Below are 24,407 nucleotides of genomic sequence, written 5' to 3'. Positions count from 1 at the left end.
TTTTTTCAAAACATTCATATCCACTACAAGCAAGCATAACAATTTTTTTGCTAATTAAAATTTGCCATTTACATCAGTCGTTTTTTAATACGAGACTTCTAGATGAGAAATAACAACAGGTCATGGAACCCTAGCTACTGGCTGTAATAAATTGAGGCAAAAAGCCTACAAACTGCTGTCACATTGAACACAAAGTGACTGATTATCTACAGCAAGTTGATGCCAGCAAGTTTGTTACAACCAAAACACAAACTATCTATCATTTTTATGACTGCGATAAATGCTTAAACTTACCATCGAGTGACTTTCTGTTTGCAGTTTCTTGCCACATAAATTCCTTTTAATGTTTTTAGTTTCGGTTACTGTGGATTTTATAAGATCATTCACTGTTCTCAGACACCAAACATTACCAACCACTATGCATAAGTTAATTCCTGAATGTTCTTCTTCAGCAACTATATTGATTTTCAAAGCAGCTTTCTATGCTATAGCGCCACCAGCCTTGCCCATTTGTGCAACTGCAGCAGCTCCAGCCATGTGATCTACTGCTCCAAAGCGATCTCACGTAATTTTGGATTTAGTGGCTAATTTGTATGAATTTGTACAATCTAATTTATACAAGTTAGTATGATTAGCTCATCACTCAATGGCGGTTGGGTTGGGGGGACGGGGGGGAAGTTGTCACACCTCCTTTTTATAACTAAATATAACTATAACTATAAATAATATATAAATAATATAATCGTAACTATAAATAATAAACTGACAAAACTTAAGATCAGTCTGAGTGCACAAATTAAATTTAATATAATTTAATCATTTAAAGCTTACTTCAAGTTACAAGTATATGGGACGGTAACAGTTTTCAAGGTATACCGCGGTTTGGAAAAGTTAAGGTTTTAAAATGGCCAAAATTTTCTGTTATACAGTTTGGTATATGTACAATTTTTATTATGTTTTTTTCCCCAGTTTTTTTTTTAAATGTTTTTAGGACAACAGTATATACAGCAGAAAAGATATCCAAAGATGCAGTTTTAAATGGTAAAAAAATCGTTTTTTGAAACTAATAAAAACAGCAGAGGTCAGTGATTGATTTGATTTAGCCTGACATGTTTACTGTTGCAAATTATTTAAAATGTTTCCCAAAATAAATTATATATTGTGTTCAAAGAGGGAAAAGTTGTTGTTTTTTACCCAGATATTATAAGAATATATTTTAGAGCAGTAATCACAATACCATGAAACTGTAATATTTTAACCAAGGTTGTCCTACCATCAGAATCGTATACCGGCCCATGCCTACAAGGCTGCATTTATCTAATGAAGAATAGATTAAAATAGGAAAATTGTGCAATATTATATTCTCATATATTATATTTTTGTGGAAACAGTGATACTTTTTTAGATTCTTTGATTCTTAAGCAGCAATTTCAGTTTGGTGACAAAATTGACTTTTAAAGAGCAAGATAGTCTACCTGCCTCGCCTTTCCAGTTCCATATAATTTGATCTTTGATCTATGATTCTGTTTAACCACATGATTCAGTTCAATTTTGTTAATGACAAACTAAATAAAAACACAATCATAATGTAATCTTCACAAGAAAAATAAACATTATTTTATTTAACAACCCTGATTTTCTGAAAAAAAAAGATATTCTTGCTATTCAATCCAATTTGATATCTAGAATATTTGTTTTCAGAGCTTTATAGAATAATATTAACATTTTACTCAAAGCCACCTGATAAATGAAATATATATATATATATATATATATATATATATATATATATATATATATATATATATATATATATATATATATATATATATATATATATATATATATATATATATATGAGCAAAATGACTGTTTCCATGGACTTTGAGCTTTATCTGCTGATTAAATCAGATGATCAGAAGTATGACTCAGACTGGTAGAATCATCCCCTTTCTCTCTGTGACTACTGTGTCTAACACACACACATCTGTACCTTTATCAGTGATATTGCTTCTGACAAATGGGATATGATAGCATTTAATATGTCACATAATGAAAAGGGGCTGAATTTTGAACTGAATCACTGGTTACTAATTTACAAATGACAACTACTTCACAACTCACCCTTATGTCGTCATTGCGTTCCGGTCAGATCGGCTGCTGACGGCGCTATTAATCACCGTGTTGTTGCTCAGGTAACTAACAGCAAACCCTGAGCAAACATGACATGTTGACATCTGTAAACAGATATTTACATGCATTGCGCTTCCCTTCAGACTGAGATTTCCTGAGTGTCTTTTAAGATTCTGAACTGATTTGTTGAATTCCAGAGTGTGATAAAATCAACACGTCTCTTATAAAAAACAAGTAGGGACTGAGTCTCAACATGGGACAGCCTGCCCAAGCTCAGAATTTGCAATGAGTTTGTCAAAACCTGAAGACCAACTTTTGTCTGTTATTGAATATGCTGGGAAAGCAGATGTAAAATGTGCATTTTAAAACATTTTAGTGTTGAAGAAGAAGGACTGAGTTGTTGTATCCATGGAAATGTAGATAAAAAAACATGTCAGCAATTTTGGTTCACGTGATTACAGCAATTATCTTGTTCAGAAATGTTAAGCCTCATAATGGGCTGAGATAAGATAAGAAAAATCATTAAATATGATACCATGAAATGTAAAAAAATTCAGATAAGATAGAATTTTTTAGTGCTCTCATAGCAAAGAAAATTCACATTAAAAAAAAGGATTTATTTGTGCTCAAATTATGCAAGATTTCGATGAATCATCCATTTTTTTAAATTAAGTCTTGACTTTGTTTTTAGTTGCTATGTTTCAGTTCTTGTTCTGCTAACTGCCATCTTTGTGTACTTTGTCTAGTTTCTAATCCGAATGACCTTTATGAGAGTTGGCTTTTGTTATCTAGATAACAATATATGCCTTGTTTTGCTAGTTGCCAACTTTTTGTCTTTTATCTAGTTACTAGAATCCAATTATGTTTGTTTGTTAGTTCGCTTATGGAGTGGTCGCCACCTTTTTTTGTTTTAGTTGGTGTAGTTACCTTAAGGCATCAGATACCCTAAAGTTTTCGGTTTGATTTCTACATTTTCCTTTGGTTAGTTAGTTAGTTAGTTAGTTAGTTAGTTAGTTAGTTAGTTAGTTAGTGGCAGGGTTCTTATGGGTGCTGAAAATCCTGGAAAATGCTTGATTTTTAATACAGTGTTTTCAAGGTTAGAAAAGTGCTTGGATTTTGGAAAAAAGTTTTTGAACCTGGTTGAATTTGCAGGGCTTGAAATTGTGACTGTTTTGGTTGCATATGTGCACAATTTTATCTATGTAACCTCAACATATATTTGGGAGCATTTGTGCGAGTGCATAAATTGTTGCCGTGGACCAGTTTTCATTGCAAAATGTTCACCACATAATAATAATAAGCTAAAACAATCTGAATTTGAATTGTGTTAAATTGAATTATTAACAATTGTTAATAATACTGATTATGTCCTATTAGAAATGTTTTGAATTTGTATTTCTTAACTTGATTATTGAACATCTGAAATTTAAGACAACTTAATTTTTTGTGTCAGATATTTATAGAGATATTTTTAAACCTGAAACAACAATCCAATGACTGTAAAGAAAAAATAGCAATGCACATGAAATATCATGAACGACTGGTCATGAAAGGTTGGTACTACACCCAAACAAAATCTGACTGTAAGCTCATTTCTTGAGATATCAATTTTAGGTAGAAAGAGATCAAACTTAAAAGCATACTTCATCCACTAACTAAACTTTTTTTAAATTTATTTATTTATTTTATCATTTTTGGGTAAACTATCCCAATAAATCTATGCTCTAAAGTGTTCAAGAATTTTTTGTTTTTTAAAATAGCACAATAGATTTAAATGTGAAAAAGTACATACAAAATATATAAACGTAATTAACCGTGGTTATTAGGTGCTGGAAAAGCATACAAATGCACCTTGAAGGTGCTTGAAAAGTGCTGGAATTTGAAGTTGGAAAAGGTGTAAGAACCCTCTAGTGGGTTTGGCGTTTAATTGGGCTTGTTTGTTTTTGTTTAAGCAAGACTTTTGTTTGTTTTGCTTTTGATTTCTTTTTGTTTACATTTTTCTTTCAAATTTCCATTGTTTGTCCTCTTTTTCACCCAGCACTGCTATGATCTCACGTAAATGTTACATCTAATTCTTTTTACATCAAACATTTATTCATTCATTCTCCTTAAGCTTAGTCCCCTATTCATCTGAGGTCACCACAGTGAAATGAACCTACAACTATTTTGGCATATGTTGACCCAGCGGATGACCTTCCAGACGCAACATAGTATTGGGAAACACCCATACACTCCCACACATATTCTTACACAACGGTCAATTTAGGAGGAAACCCACACCAACATGAGGAGAACATGCAAACTCCACAGAGAAATGCCAACTGGCCCAGCCAGGACTCGAACCAGCGACAATGCTGGTCACTGAGCCACCATGCAACCTTAAATCAAACTCTTAACATTCATTTCAAGAGTTCATACTTAGATAGTGCTTGACTATTTAAGCTAGTTTGGCATGCTGTCCCGGGAGAGAACCCTGAGCTTGGTGATAGATGAGCCCAAGGCTCCCGCCTGGTCAATAAGCATTAGGAGGGATATGAGATCAGGTAGTTCTCGATAGCTCCCAAAATAAATCACTATTGGCGCTAATTTGTAGTATGTGCTTGTGACTTTAACTTTGCATGGTTTTTTGGGTGTGGGAGGAAACCGGAGTACCCGGAGAAAACCCACGCGAACACGGGGAGAACATGCAAACTCCGCACAGAGAGTATCGGTTGGCTCAGCTAGTGTTGATTCAATGACCTCCTTGCTGTGAGGCAACAGTGCTTGCCACTGAGCCGCCGTGACGCCCGAACTGAGGAGGAGGGAGAAGGGAAGGATGGGGGGTTTTTCCAAAAACGAAGATGAGGAATAGAGTTTAGGCTGAATATTTATATTAAATTTAGAGTGATCCGATTGGTTAGTTAGTGATTAGTGATATGGATCAGCTGTAGTCAATTCTATCACGTGCTCCTCTCGAAATTAGTTTGGGAAACTTCACTTATTTGTTTATTTAGTCTTCCTTAATCTCTAGTCATCTAGTTTGGCCGACTGACCATTCTTCACTAGATCTTGACCATGTCTGGCCTTGACTCACTAGTCTCTAATAGCTTGTGTTGAGATTGATTATTTTTCCAACAAGCATCTTTAAATATATGTTTGCAAATAGACCTGTCAGTGTAAACTCATGAGAGCATTTCCCTCAGGGACTTGGTGTTTTTCTCTGCCGTCTGGGTTATATAATAATGCAAATAAGCATATTGATGCCTTTGTTATTTATCTACAATGGAAAACTCATCAAGGCGTGTGTGTGTGTGTGTGTGTGTGTGTGTTGTTTCCTGCTTTTGTACATGCGAGAATTTATCCAGAGCATATGGAACACCTCAACAGAAGTCTCTCGAACTCGAGGGCAGTGTTGAGAGAGTGTTTTATATGGAGTGGAGAGATGAACATCAGGATGTGACAGGATAAGTGATCCAGACGCCCCGCAGGATGTTGTCGCTCAAGTCCAAGACCATCTGTTACTTCAGTTTGTGGCATTTTAGATTGAGTCCTGCTTTTGTGTGCTCAGGAAGGACCACTGAGTTCAGTGTTTTTACTCAGACTGAAATCAGAACAGACTAATACGGATGATTCTTGGTAGGGATTAAAACCCATTTCTGGAGGGAAAGAAAAAAGATATTTGATTTAAACTGTCAAAATCTGTATTCAAGAAAGACTGCTTTATCTTCCTCTTTGGCTTAAGAGTGGAGAAGTGTAGGAGGTTCATCCTGATTTACCCAAGCATTAAAACACCAAGGGCAAAGCTGTGATATCCCTAAAATCTACAGGACGTCATGTCAATGAGATCTCCTTAAGCAAGGGTGCTGGCTCTTTTAAAAGTAGGTGTAGAGCTACTTTGCGATGCCAGAAAGCTCTTTCACAGCCTTAGGTGAGAGCTTAAATGTACCACACAGTTTTGTGACTTATGTGCCAAGCAAATTATAACTTCTGGCTTGTTTCCACCTTCAGCAGATGGAGTGAGGTCTGAACTCCGCATCTTCCATCAATCGTGCGCCCTGAAGAAAGATGAAGGGCCGTGCAAGGCAATGAAGGACAGGTTTTACTTTGACATCGACACCGGCCGTTGTGAGCCCTTTGAATATGGAGGCTGTCAAGGCAATGCAAACAACTTTGAGACCCTGCAAGACTGCGAGGAAATGTGTCTTGTGACAGGTACGGCAAGTTTTACCTTACCCGTGCACTTCTGTGACCAATAAGCATTAAATTAACACAAATATCACCCCCTGCTCCATCAGAAAATGGTGAAATTCACTTAAAATAACCTTCAGATTCAACTCATCTTTCAGAATGAGGATCTGCTCTTTGTGTTAGTTATTTCATTTTCACACAGTATATTGGATGACCTGACCCAGACTCATGTGTCATGACTATATTCCAAACACTCTCTCTCTCACACACACACACACACACACACACACACACACACACACACACACACACACACACACACACACACACACACACACACACACACACACACACACACACACACACACACACACACACACAGGCTATAAACCAAGCATTTCAGATAAGCCTATCTTAGGTTAAGTAAAAGGCTAAGATTACTAATATAGAATTGAGGAATAACTTATGAGTAACTGTGTTATATTGTGAATGAGTCAAAGTTTAATGCACTATGGAGTACTTGCCTTTATAGCTTTTATGAAAGTATATTTTATATAATTATAGGAAAGAAATGATAGTAAGAATTAATAAGTATTTTCAATAGAATGTAAAAGATATGAAGGTATTATCCGTGACGTCACCCATAGGTTTTTGAAGAACGCAAAAGAAGCTACAAGTATGCGTGGCCAACTGTCGCCATTTTGTTCATGAGTCATTGCATGACCGGGGGATACCAAACAAGGGCAAAGAGGCGGAGCATGAGCTAAAACAAATACATTCATTGAGATGGTATATAAGTATATAATTTCACTCACCTGGGAAATGGAGGCAACTTGAATAGTTTGTGAGCACAATTAAGTGCACACAGCATGCCATGTCACCTGATAATTGTAAAAAATAATTCCAAAAAGCAACTATGTAAAGCCACAAAAAACACCAGAAAAATATGATGTACATGCCGAGTTCAGCAGCTAATCAGCCGGAATCAGCTGAGGTGAAGTGACGCAAGACCTGTCACTCAATTGGCCACACCTTTAATTAAGCACTTAATATAAACAAATTGAATGAGTTATAAAAAAATTCAACCCCCCTTACAGTTGTTATGAAGGGTAATATTAGCTAAATGAACCAAATCGTTTTTTGTACCAAGCTGCAAACACCTTTTTTCTGCTGTAAAGTTGGCCATTTTAACAGTGGGCTCAATAGAAATCTGCTTTATTTTGGAGCCAGGACTAGCGGAATTTCAGTAAATTGCAGTTTTAGTTCCTTTCCATTAGCTTCACAAGGGAGAGCGGGAGGTTGCCGCTTGGTTGAAAGTACTATTAAAGTGATTGTTTTTTTCAGCATTCTAAAACTGAAACTAAATCTAAAATAAAACATACATTTTATTTGTAGACAAATAAATTAGAAAGATTGTCTTAACTAATGAGTGAATTATAGTTACAGTTCTGCAATGACAAAAGAAAAGAAAAAAAAAGTCTTTGGCATGTAAACAATAACAGCACGTTTGCGAATGGGTGCAGCAGAGTTATGTGGACATTGCACGTCATATCTGTACTTTACTACGCCTGGAATGTTGTATTGACCAATCGGGACCCAAAACCAGAACTGTTTGTTTTATAATCATAGATTTTAGATGCATTACAACACAGCATATACTTTTATGGGAACAGTGAAAAGTTCACCATGAGGGAGTGACTCCCAAACGGCTCATTACCAGCCCATAAAAAACAATAATGTAATGCATTGCTGTGTTACTGCAAATTACAACTCATTAAAGATTAGTTTACACACTCAGAAATAAAGGTACAAAAGCTGTTGCTGCGGCTGTACCTTTTCAAAAAGTACACTTTTGTACTTTACAGCTGCACATTAGTACCTTTAGGGTACACTTTTGTACCTTTAAGGTACTTTGAGGAACACATTTGTACTTTTAAGTAATAATACAATATGTACCTTTACAAATAGTAACAGAGATTGTTATTAGATGTAACCAGTGACAGGTTTTGTACCTTTATTTCTGAGAGTTCAGTAAAAAAAGTGTTGTTTATGACTTAAACTAAATTATATTGTAAAGAAAATTATATTGTATAAGACTAATTTGAGATTGAAAATTGTCAAGGATCTGTTAAGAAGTCATCAATGCTTTTAAACAAAGACATTATTGTGTGTGTAAAGGTGCAGGATGTAAGTTTCACACCCAGTGGTTGAACTAGATATTGCATGCTTGGTTCAAAACACAAGCTAGCACCGATTGCCAGATTGACAACAAACAAAAGCAGTGGGCCTGACTGCCAAGCCTAAAGGCAGATTTAAACCGTGTCGGACAAAGGAATATTTTCCATATTAAAAGGAGTTTTTGTCCTAACCAACACCTGAAATTTATATTTTAGAAACAGCTTCTTGCAGCTGAACAACAGAAAACTGCAACGATCACCTCAGGTACACCTTGTGTGCTTTATTCAGTGTTAAATGCTAACAATGTGAGTTTGAATATCATTTTACTTGACATTTATTGGCATACTACTGAAAGCAGCAGCAGATAGTTCACCTCAGATCCTGAAAATACAGTAAACTGTTTGAAATTTAACTTTAGAACTGTGCGAACCAACACACATCAGTGATTCAGCATGTGCAATTAATTTACAATCATTATTAAAGAGGTTTAATATGTATTATTAAATTATAAACTTTACTATTTTGTTAGAGTGCAGTAAGTGCACTATTCTGTGCTTCTGAAAGGCTGTATGTATATTTCTGTCGTGTTGTGTAGGGCGCAATCAGCCAAATTGCTTATCACTGCAAATCTGGCCACGTGGCGTGTTGTTAGGACACGGGGTTACAATGTATCCTGCTCACCTAATGTTTACATTTGTAATTTATATTATTTGCTAATTATTAACCACCTCGTGTGGAACTCTACTACTGTCCACCGGAGGTCACAGTTTTGGATGCAGGTGCATAATTTGAGAGTCTTTCTGAATGAATAAACGAAATACACAAAGGCAACCCGGGCAGCTGAAATATAATTGGCTAAACTGGCAGTGGGCAGGTTAAATGACCAAACAAAGACAGACGTTTCGGCACATAACGCACATTTACAAAGCAGAATAACTGACTTCAGCACTGATTTTCAGATAAACAAGTATGTTCACTTAGTAGGTTTCTTAAATATCTGCAAACATATTATGGTATTTTATGGTTTAGAAGAGTGTAAAACTTACATACTGTACAGGTCCGTGTATCATCCGTTCATTTGATTATTCCTTTTATTACGGAAAACGAAACATCAGAAAAACGATGAATATTTCGTTTTTCTGTTTATTTTGTAGGCAGAAAAAACGGAAACATCTGTTATTCTGCTTATTAACTTAAAACGAAATATTAAAACAAACACAAAACCAAAACGAAATAATGAGTCAAAAAATGGTCCGTGTACGGTCCGTGTACGTTTTGTTCATTTGTTTTCCATTTTCAAACGGAATAAAGGAAATTGAGAAAACGGCCGTTTTTCCGTTTTTCTTTTGCTCACGAGAAAACGAAAAAACGAGATTTTGGCTGGATTTTCGTTTTTTGGTTTAGGGTAGGAAAACGGATAAACGACTTTAAAATTCATTTTACACATGTAGGCGGTGCTGAAACGCCCACTTTCCTCTAATTGGTTAACCAAATCTGCGCTCGTGACGTCACCCTCAAAATAAAAGCCTTACACGCAGGCTTTTAATTATTATTATTTAATTATATATATAAACAAAGTTTACATATTCTATCATTTGAACCACACACAGTTAGCAGGCTTACATTCATTGCGTATGTATAAATTAAATAAAAACGTAAATCAGCAGTATTCTTAGACATTTGTCATTAAAATGAGGTCATAGTTCACTGCCAAGCTTCTTGCTGCTGTGTACCTGATGCAGAGCAAAGATAGCCATTTCCGAGCAGCACCTGGTTTACATGATTGTTTCAGAGCTATTGTAGGCCTAAATAATAGCCTACTCTGTATAAAATAATAATTTATTATTATTATTATTATTATTATTATTATTATTAGGCCTATTATTATTAGTATTGTTATTATTATTATTTACTTAGTTATTTAATGGTTGTAAGAACACAATGGACCCTGCATGGGGCTATAATAAATGGTACCATTTGTTTCTATTGGATTTTCTCCTATTTTAATTTAATATATGCCTTTAGCCTATTGTAAATATTTATTTGATAATTAATACTTTTTTATTGCAACGTCAAAGTAGGCCTGTCTTATTATTATTATTTTTTGTTATTATTTTGTCGTTGTTGTTGTTATTATTATTGTAGCAGGAACATAGCCACAGGTGTGGCAGAGTGTGCTGGTGCCACCCAAAGTGGCATCTTGCACCTGAAAAAAGATGCCTTCGCGCTCAAGCGCGCGCAAAAAACTTACACAGGCAAAAGTAATGATGAATGTGTTGAAGGAAAAAAAAACATTCTAATTATTTGTTAATAAAATAGTGCAACATTATTCTCAGTCAGTGTAGGCTGAAAAAATTAAGATCGCCAGCATTTCAAGGGTGGTTTTATTTTTAGTTCATTGCTGTGACGCGCTATATTTCACTAAGGCTGCATGAGACTGCGCATCTTGCTTATTTTCTCTATTTTACATACAGAACATATCATACAGTCCAGGTTCTACCGTTCTAGTGAGTGTCGGGCATTGCTTTACGGTGGTAAAGTGGATTATTTCTTGGCAAATTCATAATGATTCACTTTGTTTAGTAATAAATTTCATATTATAAAATAACTACATTTCAAGAATATGTTAACACTTTCAACTATTTAGGATTATTTATTGCATCAAAAGTAATTTCAAAGTAACATTAAATGTACGTATAAACTGCTTAATTTGTGTGTGTAAACACCTAAGATGCAAAAAGCTTATTTAGACCAGAATAGGCCTATACTAAATGCAACGGTCAATGTATGTAAACTTATGACCTAAAATGTCTTAAATGACTAAATTTAAGTCTTTTTAAGTTTTTAAATAATTTAAGTTTAACATAAATGATTTAAACTTTAAACTTCAAATCAACAGAGGATGGCAAATAAATTGTTTATTAAATGGAGGTCAGGTGTCTATCTTAATTATAATTATTAAATATTATGACACTACAGTGGTGTATTGGAGAGTACGCACCTTTTAATTAATTAATTTTAAATAAGTGGTTTATACTAAATAAAATGCAATGGGATCGGTGTGCAATGAATAGTTTGAAAACCCCTGGTTCAGACTAGACGAGCTAGCTGTCTGTGCGCTGCGCTAATAACTTGGCATTTGCTCTTTTCGGTGCTGCCAGATGCATTTATAATGCATAAAAAATAAAAAAGGTAATTCGGTAAAGCGCGCGATTCGCGCAGAAATAAGTGCACTATATGCATATGTCGAATTAAGTTCTCTTTTTCTTTAATTAAGACTTTTCCATTCGAGGAATTACAGTTATTAATAGCTTAGTCCTTATAAACGATCAGTTTATAAAATACACAATTTACGGATCAAGCATAATGAAGAATAAGAAGAATATGCAACGCATTATGATCCTTGAATGATCAGAGCGCATTTATATAAACTATATATTTTATATAATCCATAAATATTAAAAAAAAACATTATACATTTAAAGTAATGTAACATTATATGTTATAAAATCTAAACTATTATTTAGGCTACAGGCTAAATAAAGGCGCCTTTTCGGGGCTGTCAGCGCGTGCGTCAAAGAAAAGACATGACACAATCTCTATAAAAACTTGTTGATTATTTACAATACCAAAGGGATATAAAACATCTAACATGCATCTCGATTCTCAACGAGTTTCTGTGTTCTGCATCCTTCACAGACCGAGGTCTCATTCCGAGGTAATCTGTAAATATTCTCATTTGGTTCTGGCACATTCTTGATTAAAGGTGAAACTGACCGGCGCAACGGATGATTTGTCATCTAGGGTGACAACAGTTATAATACAGGTTATGGAACTATTTCACTTTAATTTCATATTATTATTTTATTAAACAAACAAACCAGTTTTTGTTTTGGCTCTGCATGCAGCGTATTGGATCTTTGAAGCATTGCACTTCAAATGTTATTCCTTTTTTTTTTATTGCATTTTTAATATTTTTAATTATACAACACAAAATTGGTTCTAAACAGATACATTTTCCTTTAGGCTATGATGAAGTGTATATTTTTGATCACACAGGTCCTATACAAAACTGTGTGGATGGATGATTTGTTTCTCCGTGAAAATCACTCATTTAATAAGCAAAACAGGCCAAAATGTTGTTTAGCTTGCGTCAAACTGGATGGATAATTTACAAACATATTGAATACAAAGGCTGATTATTTTATGCAATGAGGGACAATAGGCCTATTACAAATTAAAGAAAATTATTTGCATATTAAAACGAAAATATATAATACAACAACAGATCCTACCTTGTAAGAAATGACTAGATAATGTAAATAAGCATCAAGTTTTTTTTTTTTTTGAGATTGTGTGTCTAATTCAGTAGTGTAGTGCGTTCGTGTGGGTTTCCTCCGGGTGCTCCGGTTTTCCCCACAGTCCAAAGACATGCGGTACAGGTGAATTGGGTAGGATAAATTGTCTGTACTTTATTAGTGTGTGTGTATGTGTGGATGTTTCCCAGAGATGGGTTGTGGCTGGAAGGGCATCCGCTGCGTAAAAACTTGCTAAATAAGTTGGCGGTTCATTCCGCTGTGGCGACCCCAGATTAATAAAGGGACTAAGCCGACAAGAAAATGAATGAATAATGTGCAATACTAATTTAAAATATGTATCACTAACCTTATATGTGAAATAGCAGGGCCCGCTCTAGCACTTTCTCAAGAAGAGCAAATGTCAAATTATTAGCGCAACGCAAATGTAGCGAGCTCATCTGTTTGTCGGAACTACTAGACACATTTTTTTTAATCAACTATAATGTGTTTAATTAGTTAATTTGAAATTTATTTCATTATTCCAGCAATAATTGTTGAGTGAAAGAATGCGCTAGAAATATGCATTGCGGCTCCATTTATTGTACAGGCTTATTGCACTTAAACTTTTTTAGGTTCGGCTCTGGAATTAGTAAGGTTATGAGTAAATGTTATTTAAAATATTTAAAGCCTGCCATCTAGCCTACAATAACAGCAAATTTAATAATAAAAATAATAATAAGACAGGCCTACTTTGGCGTTGCAATAAAATAGTATTAATTATCAAATAAATAATTACAATATATAATTAAAATAGGAAGAAATAAATGAAAACAAATGGTACCCTTTGTTTTTATAGCAGGGCCCAAAGTGTTCTTATTCTGGTTCTGCTAACAACTATTAAAAAGAAAAAAACACACACCAAACAATAAAAACACTAGTAACTGATAATAATAATAATAATAATAATAATAATAATAATAATAATAATAATTATTATTATTATTATTATTATTATTATTATTATTATTATTATTATTATCATTATAAAGCCCTTGCTCTGAAACAACCATGCAAACCAGGTGCTCCTCGGAAATGGCTATCTTTGCTCAGCATCAGGTGCACAGCAGCAAGAAGCTTGGCAGTGAACTATGACCTTATTTTAATGACAAATGTCTAAGAATACTGCTTTACGTTTTTATTTAATTTATACATACGCAATGAATGTAAGCCTGCTAACTGTGTGTGGTTCAAATGATAGAATATTTAAACTTAGTTAATATATAATTAAATAATAATAATTAAAAGCCTGCGTGTAAGGCTTTTATTTTGAGGGTGACGTCACGAGCGCAGATTTGGTTGACCAATTAGAGGAAAGTGGGCGTTTCAGCACCGCCTACATGTGTAAAATGAATTTTAAAGTCGTTTATCCGTTTTCCTACCCTAAACCAAAAAACGAAAATCCAGCCAAAATCTCGTTTTTTCGTTTTCTCGTGAGCAAAAGAAAAACGGAAAAACGGCCGTTTTCTCCATTTCCTTTATTCCGTTTGAAAATGGAAAACAAATGAACAAAATGTACACGGACCGTACACGGACCATTTTTTGACTCATTATTTCGTTTTGGTTTTGTGTTTGTTTTAATATTTCGTTTTGAGTTAATAAGCAGAATAACAGATGAGTTTCCGTTTTTTCTGCCTACAGAATAAACAGAAAAACGAAATATTCATGGTTTTTCTGATGTTTCGTTTTCCGTAATAAAAGGAATAATCAAATGAACGGATGATACACGGACCTGTACAGCATCTTTAAATGGAAAGCCATATTTGGACAAATGCATGTTTGTGATCCTTCAAAACAAAGCTTTGATGAATTCAAATAATTCTACTACAGAGAAAAGTAAATCTTCAATATTGGCATTACTTTAGTAAAAATACCATATATACCATATATATACCATAGATCCATACCATAGATCGCTGAGTGGAATTTGTGGAAAGAAGCCAAGGTTGAGATGAAGGAGATGAAAGATACCATTAAAACAATCCAATTATCTCTCGAAGAATAATATAGAATTCAAGCTCCTTTTCCCATTAAAAAGAGGACAAATGTGCAGTTCACGGTAAAGTCAGGCCACATTAGATTATTTACAGCGTTTTGGTTGCATGGATGAGTCATATCTCATTACACTTTGCTGTGGGGGTCACTGTGAGTTGGACGAGCCCCTGCAACGTCGCCTCCTGTGAGAGGTCATCATAATAATCAGCACAGAACAGACCCAGTCATGTGACCACTAAACAAGCCTCGGTCCCACCACAGGCAAAGAGTGAGGGAAACAGAAACTTTGCAGCTCATTTGGACAAACACCTCCAAGGACATGAGCACTCGTAAATGCCTGCAAAAGTATTGCCAAAGATCCCCTATGGATGGAGAAAAGGAAATTGACTGCTGTGTTTGGATTTTTGGCCTCTCTTCTCCACATGCTCCTGATTATTTTCAGCCCTGCCAAGTCAGTTTTCTAATTTCTGTGGCCACCAAACTTGTTGTTTCTAGAAATAGAAGGGTCACTTTAACCCTTTAAAGATAATGACCCTTCATAACATCTGGTCCTCAAAGAACTAATGGAGATTTTTTTCACGCTCCTCTTGGTCAAAAGCTCTTAAAATTTCAGATTCCACAAGGACATTCTTGCTTAATAAACCAAAGCATCTTTTTTTTCAGCATAAACATTTTATCATCCATGGATAAATGCAATGGTATCATAGAAATTCTTCATGAAACTGTACATAATGTACTTAACCACAAAACTGCCCTAAAGCAAAAGGCATTTTTATATTCATATCTCTGCTTTTCTGCATTGCAGTACTGAGAGTATTTTTGGCTCTCGCATTTTGATGTACCTAATTGGCAAGTCACTTTGGATAAAAGCATCGCCTAAATGAAAAGGCAACAATTAAATGTAGCCTCATTGTTCGCATTTAAGCTCTTCCTGCATTTTAAAATTCAGATTCAAAGGGAATCACTGATTATATGTGGAGTAAACAATGAATCATAAACCACTGTACAAATCAATGATAAATGTCTCCATCTAGTGAAGTAAATTGTTAGTGCAGTCTAAAAGAGGTTTATAATTTTTTTTTTTTTTTGAGTTTATGAGGCAGAAAAATAATAAGACAATCAAATATCACTGATCCAGTTTCAGTGTACATATTTCCTTTGAAATACTAAAGGGACAGCTCATCCAACTGTGAGTTTCTTTCTTCAGTTGAAAACAAGAAAAGTGATGATTGGAAACTTGTAATCATTGACTTCCATTATATATGCTTTTTCTGCTATGAGAGGAAAAAAGTCAATGGTGACCGGTTCTTAAAATTCTTCAAAATAACTTATTTTGTGTAAAAAAAAAGAAAAGGAAAAAACTCAAATATTTGGAAAATTTGAACATTTTAATTGTTGATGTGAACTATCCCTTTAAATGTGATTTATTTTGCCTCTTGTGGCAGTAAATGAAAATTGCAATCTGTTTGTTTGAGCCAAGGATGGACTATTATGTTTTGAGACCAGCAATAAATAAATAAATAAATAAAAAAGTTTTTTTTCCCCTCCATTAAAAACAATAGAAGTTAATTAGAAAAGGGTTGGAAACTTGTAACCGACTATGGGAAGAAAAAGTCAATGGTTACCAGTTTCTAACATACTTCAAAATCACTTATTTTTTGTAAAAAAAAATATATTAAAAAAACACACACACAAACAAACAAACAAAAACATTATAGAAAATTTGTATATTTTCATTTTGAGGAGAACTTAGTGTTTAAATGTGATTTTTGTTTTTGCTGCTAGTGGCTGTAAATGGAAATTGCAATCTGTTTGTTTGAGCAAATTAAGGATGGGATTACTGTTCGTTTTAAGACGAGCAAAAAAAACAAAAAAAAAACAAGAATAAATAAAAAGATTTGTGCATCACACTTCTGTCTTGTCCTTGTGAGTAAATTATATATAGAATGAAAGACACTAGCCAGGCATCAATATAATCTCCATTCTCCCCCCAAAAACACCCAAGATTTCTATTGGAGGGTAAAGTCATTAGTTCCCGTTTTTTTTTTTCTTTAAAACAACTTTTTTTTTCTTTTTCTTTTTTTCTTTTTTCAAAATTAAAACGTTTGGAAAATAAGTACATTTTCACTTTTGGGGTCATCTATCCCTTTAAATGTGATGTGTTGGAATTATTTTGTAAATGGAAATTGCAATTTGTTTGAGCCAAGGATTAGACTATTATGTTTTGAAAATAGCAAAAAAAAAAAAAAAAAAAAAAAAAACAAAAAAAAAAAACGGGAGTTTCTTTTTAGAGAGCACTATCCCTTTAAATTTGATTTTTGTTTGCCTTTTGTGGGAAATCGCAGTCTGTTTGAGCCATGGATGGACTATTATGCTTTGAGACTAGCAAAAAAACATGAGTTTCTTTCTTCTATTGAAAACAAAAGAAGTGATTTAGAGTAAGGTCAGAAACTTGTAACCAGTTTCTAACCTTCTTTAAAATAACTTATTTTGTGTAAAATGAATGAATGAATGAATGAATGAATGAATGAATGAATAAATACATATTTTCCAGTGATGGGTTGCAGCTGGAAGGGCCTCTGCTGTGTAAAACATATGCTGGATAAGTTGGCGGTTCATTCCGCTGTCATGACCCCAGATTAATAATGGGACTAAGCCGGAAAAAAAATTAATGAATGAATGAAATAAATAAATAGAAATAAAAACAAAGTGACTTAAACATTTGGAAAAATGGTAAATTTTCATTTTGGAGAGAACTATCCTTTTAAATGTGATTTTCTTTGCTATTAGTGGCAGCAAATGAAAATTGTTTTGGGTCTAGTAAAAAAATTTTAAAACAAAAGAAGTGGTTTAGAAAAAGGTCGTAAACTTGTAACTGATAATATTTGCTTTTCCTGCTGTGGGAAAAGTCAATGGTCATGAGCTTCTAACATTCCTCAAAATAACTTATTCTTTTATTTAAACTCAAACGTTTGGAAAATTGGTACATTTTCAGGCCTATAGCCAGCCTGGTGAAAGGGTTGGTTTTTTGCAGTTATTTGCCTCATTTTCTATTTAGTTATATGATTTAAATACTGCATTTTAATGACATGTTAAGCACTATTTTTGCTTTTTTCAGGATTAGCTTGTCAGATAGTCATCATAACCACACTTTTTGAGGTACCAAAAACATTTCCTTAAGATTTAGAATAAATAAATAAAAAGCAATACTCATTTTTAGGATTAAATAGGAATCTGTTTAATTTTTAAATTAAAAACTGTGGCCGATTGTCATTTGTTATGCAAATAACAGACTGGCCAGCGCATTCAACTTCAAAGTTTGGGATGTCGAATTTGGCATGGTGTGACTTCAGAAAGGGAAGTCATGCCATGCCAAATTCAGCATCCAAAATTCTTAACCGACAGCCAACATAGGATTCTGCTTGGTCTTAAAGCCCTTTTCCATGGATTCTTTTGACAATTTATTATGGCATAGTAGTCAAAATAGGAGAAATGAGCTCATGTATGGGAAAAACTCTAGAAATTTGTCAGTGGGGGGGGGGGGGGGGTCTTTTGAACTACCCAAACCTCCCCTGGCTACTAGCCTGCATTTTCATTTTTGCACTCACTAAATAATTACTTTGTATAGCTTTTATTTTATATTTTTGTTTGCCTCTGGTGGTAGTAAATGGAATTGCAATCTGTTTGTTTGACTTGTATCGCACATGACGCCACATTGCACCAGCACCACACTTTTCTCCCCTGTCCTTGTGAGTAAATTATATATAGAATGAAAGACACTAGCCAGGCATCAATATAATCTCCTTCCCCTAAAAAAAAAAAAAAAACACCCAAGAGGCCATTCAGGAGAACAGTGGTTTTGAATTATTCATTTTGGTAAGTGTTTTTAGATGCATCCCATCTGCACTTCTCTAGAAGTAGAAGAATATTGACTATGGCTATTTCCAATTGCATAATCCATTCGTAGCATTTAAATGTAGCCTATTTAATTTCATTCATTAAATGTCCTTGTGAATGTGAACTTTTGATCAATGCAGAATGCGAGCGGTCATTTGCTTGGCCTAATTAGCATTCGTCTGCAGCTCCCGGTCAGGACGACTGTCTGGGACGCAGAGTATCAGAACACCGTATCTAATGCAGTGAGTTTAGGGCTGCATGATGGATTCTCCCACTTCATCGTGTAAACACTGTGGAAATTGAATAAGGGGTTGATGTGTGCTAGTTGTCATTTTGCATGTAACTTTTATCTAGTCATTAACACGATAAAATTTATGTCAATAACTATGATAAGCTCTGGACTTTTTTTTACTCTATTATGATCTAAGTGCTTTCCCAGTGAGTTGGAGTGGGTTGCAGCTGAAAGGGCATCCGCTACGTAAAAAATATATGCTGGATAAGTTGACGGTCCAAACTCGAAATCTGATTTTCGATTAATTGCACAGCCCTACCTCAGATTAATAAAGGGACTAAACCGAAAAGAAAATAAGTGATCCAAGATCCAAACAGCAGAAATGTGCAACAATATGGATCTAAAAGTGTGTCAAACTTTAACGGCAGAAAATATGTTATGCCATGTAATGGTCTCTCTAATTTGTGGATTCAGTCATTGTTGGAATACTCTTTTCAAGAGTTTACACTTAGCTGATGATTTACAAAGCTTATTTGGCATGCTGTCCCGGGAGAGAGCCCCGAGCTCAAGGGCTCCTCGAGCCCGGGGCTTCCTCCCGTTGGCAGAGCAAGAAGGGAGCCCGAGCTCGGTGGATCTCAGAACTCCCCTGCTGCTGTAGCTAAGGGAACGTAAGGAATTAGACAAGCTTGATTGTTATGTATGTTGAATGTCTTTGGATGGTGGGAGGAAACCGGAGAACCCGGGGAAAACCCACGCGGACACGGGAAGGACATACAAACTCCCCACAGAAACACTCACCGGTCCAATAGAACTAGGACCGGCAGTATTCTTGCTGTGTGGTTCACAGTGCTAACCACTGGACCGCCGTGCCGCCCAATCGCAGGTAAAGGAGGAGAATAGGGGAGGAGGGGGGTTTCTTCCAAACGAAGATAAAGTGAACTGAAAACTGAGGCTATTTATGGTGCCTTAGGGCTCATATGATTGGAAGATTAGTGATTAGCAAATACGAGACTGGACGTGATAAATCATAAGCACGTGATCCTCTCGAAATTAGTTTATGAATAAACTTCACTTAAATCTGGATGCATTAACAACTTATATTGAAATATATATTGTTATCGTTTAATATGGAAAATAAGCCCAGCCCTACGCTAACAATATTCAGAACTCCTATAGATAATCAACCTTTTGGACTTTTTGGGAAAACAATACATATTTAAAATAGCTGTGATTTTCAGTCAAAGTCAGTGCACTGTAAGAAAATAAATTTACAGTAAAAAATAAAAATCCAGGTTTTGCCCTGTCACACTTTCTTTTTTTTTTCGATATATTGCACCAAAATATAATTGATACTATTGTCATTGTAAACTCTTTAATTATAGTCATTTTAACAATTTAATAATAAGGCATTGGAATCAAAGTGAAAAGGTACAGTATATATCCTAAACAAACAGTGTTGGGGTTAACGCATTTCAAGGAACATGAGTTACGTAATAATATTACCTTTCTAAGTAACGACTAAAGTAACGGTTTTCTTTTAAAAATAAGTAATGGTAACAAAAACCAGCAGACTGAGGAACAGCTTTTTCCCCAGAGCTGTCTCCCTCCTGAACTGCCCCACACTGACTCTTTTGCCCCCCCCAATACACCCCCCACTCTCCTCTAACTTAAACACCTCGCAATAACTGCATTGTTTAAGATTTGCACGTTTAAAATTTGCACATTCACTGCACCACATTGAACTGTTTACTTATTGAACTGTACATACCCACTGTGTAACGGGGAGACTGACACGGAGGGATCCATTTTGCAGTATTTATTAAGTCACACTTAAACATCAACAACTCGCACGGTTGTGCGGACATACAACATACACATCAAGGGAGACGTAGCAGATAACAGACACAGTGTGATTACCAGGCTTGGGTCAGAGGCAGGCAGCGTGATTCAGAGTCCATGTAACAGGCTTTGGTCAGGGGCATGCAGCGAGAATCAGAGTCCGAGGAAACAGGCTTTGGTCGAGGGCAGGCTGAAGACAGAGCAGAGTCGTGAAACAGGCTGAAGTGGTAAACGGGAGATCAGGCAGGATAGAACGCTCAGAAATGCTGGCCGGGGCTAAACAAGACTTCGCACTGAAGTGTGTGTGTGAGCTGCTTATATGTGGTACGTGGGTCATTAGTGGAATGGAGAACAGGTGTGCTGGGATCAGGTGAATGGATGACGTAATGGTTAGAAGTCCGGAGATGGTGACCTCTGCTGGCCAGCGAGGGGAATGACTGGGACCGAGTCGGTGACACACTGCATATGGGCATTTGTAATTATGTACACACCCACTATACATATACACTTGTAATCATGCTTATTTATCTGCATACTACTGATTATTAATAGCAACCTGTAAATATATATATATATTGTAACATATACACTTGTAATCATGTTTATCTATCTGCACACTACTGATTATTATTAGCAACCTGCACATATATTCATACTGTATATTGTAAATCTGTTCATAGCTTATCCAACCTGTATATAATGTTCATAGTACGTCCATCTGTAAATATCACCATAGTTTTCTATAACTGCACTTTATAACTTATTCCTGTATCCTGCACTTGCTGCTATTGCACTGCTGGTTAGACCTAAACTGCATTTCGTTGCATTGTACTTGTACATGTGTAATGACAATAAAGTTGAATCTAATCTAATATTTGAGTTACTTTATTGAAAATGTAATGCGAGTTACTTGTTAATTTATTTTATTATCTTTAAAAAATAATTTATTAAAATTAAAGTAGTGTTGGATTATCAAGACAATTCTATGCGTGTTCAATAAGTAAAGGTCTAGAGAGGGTTTTCTTCAATGCCAAAAATATTAGTAATTTAATAGAGACAAATGAATAATTCCATGACAGAGCTCTGGGTTACGTAACCCCAAAGCAATACAAGAACTACATTCAAGAGGTTCGCAACCAACATACATTTCCTGACTCCAGCATATATACACAACTGATATTAACAGGTGGAGTTTTGCTGTAACGTCACTTATCATTCATTCTTCAGTGAAACAGTGATAATTTTTACGTTTTTCTGTAGATGTATTTCATTTATTTATAGTCAAACACCAATGTTTTGAAGTATTAACATCTGCACAAATTAGTTTTTGTTACAAAGACAATAACCATGAAGTCTGTGTTACCATGATGGTGTTTAGTAGTTTTCTGAATGTCACTGAGCACCTTCTATATATTTGCATGCTTCTCTTCTTGTGGGAAAAGTTGTTTAGTGTCATTCACACAACTACTAAACACCATCATGGTAACAATCCAGTAAACATCCCAGCAGGCACACAATGTCATGAGACATTAATATTAGGTTAGATTTAGATCGTGATGTCAGGTGACCAAAATTCAATGTCTAGCCAGCATCTAAGAACAACGTTATTTTGACGTCCGACAACGACGTCAGATGACATTGATATTTGGTTTATTTTAGGTTGTGTTGGAAAGTGGCAACAAGGTGGCTCACAGAAAGAAGGCCTCAGGTTCAAGTCAGGACTGGGTCAGTTGGCATTTCTGTGTGGAGTTTGCATGTTCTCAACATGTTCGCGTGGTTGTCCTCCGGGTGCTCTAAAGACATGTGCTGTAGGTGAATTGGATGAACTAAATTGGTCGTAGTGTCAGTGTGTGAATGTGAGTGTGTATGGATGTTTCTCAGTACTGAGTTGGAGCTGGAAGGACATCCGCTGTGTGAAACATATGCTGAATAAGTTGGTAGTTCATTCTGCTGTGGCAACCCCTGATGAATAAAGTGACTAAGCCGAAGGAAAATGAATGAATGAATGTGTTGGGAAGTGATCAAAATCCAACATGGATCCAACATTAAATCCAATGTCATATTGATATCAAATATTGACATTTATTTATCAGGGTTGGCAACCAAAATTCAATGTCTGATAGACGTCAAGCTGTAACATCATTAGACGTTGATATTTGGTTGATTATAGGTTGGACCTTTCCAAACAAAATGCAATGTCCTCACAATGTTGGGGTACAACGTCAATCTGACATCATGTTGACGTCCTGTGCCTGCTGGGATAAATCATCATTACATGTAACAAAACTTTAATGTTTATAACTGGTGAGAAAAAAAAAACTAAGAAGAACCATTATAATATCAACAAAAACAGCTTAAAATGTGAAGTGTTAAGGGGGAATTCAGGAAAAGTGAATATTTACTGTTTTTCAGCACATATATTAAGTAAACTTTAACTGTTAACCAGGTTACAGATTTTTAATGTAGCACTTTTATTTATTTCTTTTTTTACCATTGAAATCATTGGGTGTAATTTTAAAACATAAAAAACTGCATTTTTTTTCTTTAAAAAAATCGTATTTCATCATCTGCTTGCTTAAAGTTGTTTTCCCTCAACATAATCACATTTTAAACACTTTCAAGTAGTAAGTGATCCAGCAATTAACAATGAATAATATCCAAAAGCTTCCATGTGTATAGTGACTGCGTGACATTTATGGTCAGGTTAGTGCAACTCATCGTTCCTTCTAAATCCGATTTATCTGAAAGAAGAGAGGAAAAACAAAATGCCTTGATGATTTCTCACAGCTGATTGGATTAAAAGCTGCCTTTCTCCATGATGAATAACCACTTAAGTGAAATATTTTAATTAGCAGCAGCCATAAATAACATTCTGCATTACAGGGCAAAAAAAGAACGCGGCAGGAAATTAAGTGATTTTTTTAATCTGTGGAACCTTGGAATCTGGCCATTAATTTATCAACAGGGTATGCGCTGTAGATGGAGCTAAAATATATCAATCACTCCGGCGTCTGCGTGGCTTATGGCCAGGATATCGGTTAAGGGGACGGTCAAGCTGCTTTCTCCAAGAGTAATATTCAATTCCAATATTTCCTAGGTTAATCACTCAATACCCATGTTAATATTTCATAGTTTCAAATGCCTCCTGTGTTGTAATTAATGTATGCCGTATTCATTTATTTAATTTCAGTTCAGAGATTACTCTGAGCATAAAATAAACGGCAGAAAACATGGACAAATGTGTTTTGAACCACAAAACAAGTAAATAAGCTTTCCATTAATGTATAGTTTGTTTGTTATGATTGTACACTATTTGGCCAAGAATCAACTATTTTAAAATCTATGGAAAATCTAAAAAACATTTCAATTTATCCAGATTAAGTTCTTAATGCATATTCAATGCATATTATTGTAACCCACAGTTAGTTAATGAATGTTACAGTTGTATTGCAGCAAGCTTTTGTACAGTACCAGTTTAGTGTGTTAACCTTTTTTAATAACTCTCTATGCAAATTCATTCATTCATTCGTTTTCTTGTCGGCTTATTCTCTTTATTAATCAGCAGTCGCCACAGCAGAATGAGCCAACAACTTATCCAGCAAGTTTTTACG

The 24,407-nt window shown here is 35.0% G+C and overlaps 1 protein-coding gene and 1 long non-coding RNA gene across 4 annotated transcripts in view; one reads left to right on the top strand and one right to left on the bottom strand.

The window, feature by feature from the left end:
• LOC103911686 (uncharacterized) overlaps positions 1-453 on the bottom strand; it is a 42,481-nt gene extending 42,028 nt beyond the window's left edge. For both annotated transcript variants that reach the window (XR_011016738.1, XR_012385598.1), the window contains exon 1: positions 295-453. This is a non-coding gene — a long non-coding RNA (uncharacterized lncRNA). The remainder of the gene's footprint in view (positions 1-294) is intronic.
• Positions 1-24,407, top strand: part of tfpia (tissue factor pathway inhibitor a) — a 63,919-nt gene that overhangs the window by 25,944 nt on the left and 13,568 nt on the right. Inside the window, exon 2 of one of the 2 annotated variants that reach the window (NM_182872.2) lies at positions 6,124-6,324. In NM_182872.2, the coding sequence (NP_878292.2) occupies positions 6,124-6,324 (201 nt within the window). Of the gene's footprint in view, positions 1-6,120; positions 6,325-24,407 lie in introns of both variants that reach the window. The other variant, NM_001309803.1, reaches the window with a different exon arrangement.

This window comes from Danio rerio, chromosome 9, assembly GCF_049306965.1.
Source record: "Danio rerio strain Tuebingen ecotype United States chromosome 9, GRCz12tu, whole genome shotgun sequence".
NCBI classification, from domain to species: Eukaryota; Metazoa; Chordata; class Actinopteri; order Cypriniformes; family Danionidae; genus Danio; species Danio rerio.
Note: the sequence above shows the minus strand (reverse complement) of the source record. Positions and strands in the feature narration are given on the sequence as shown.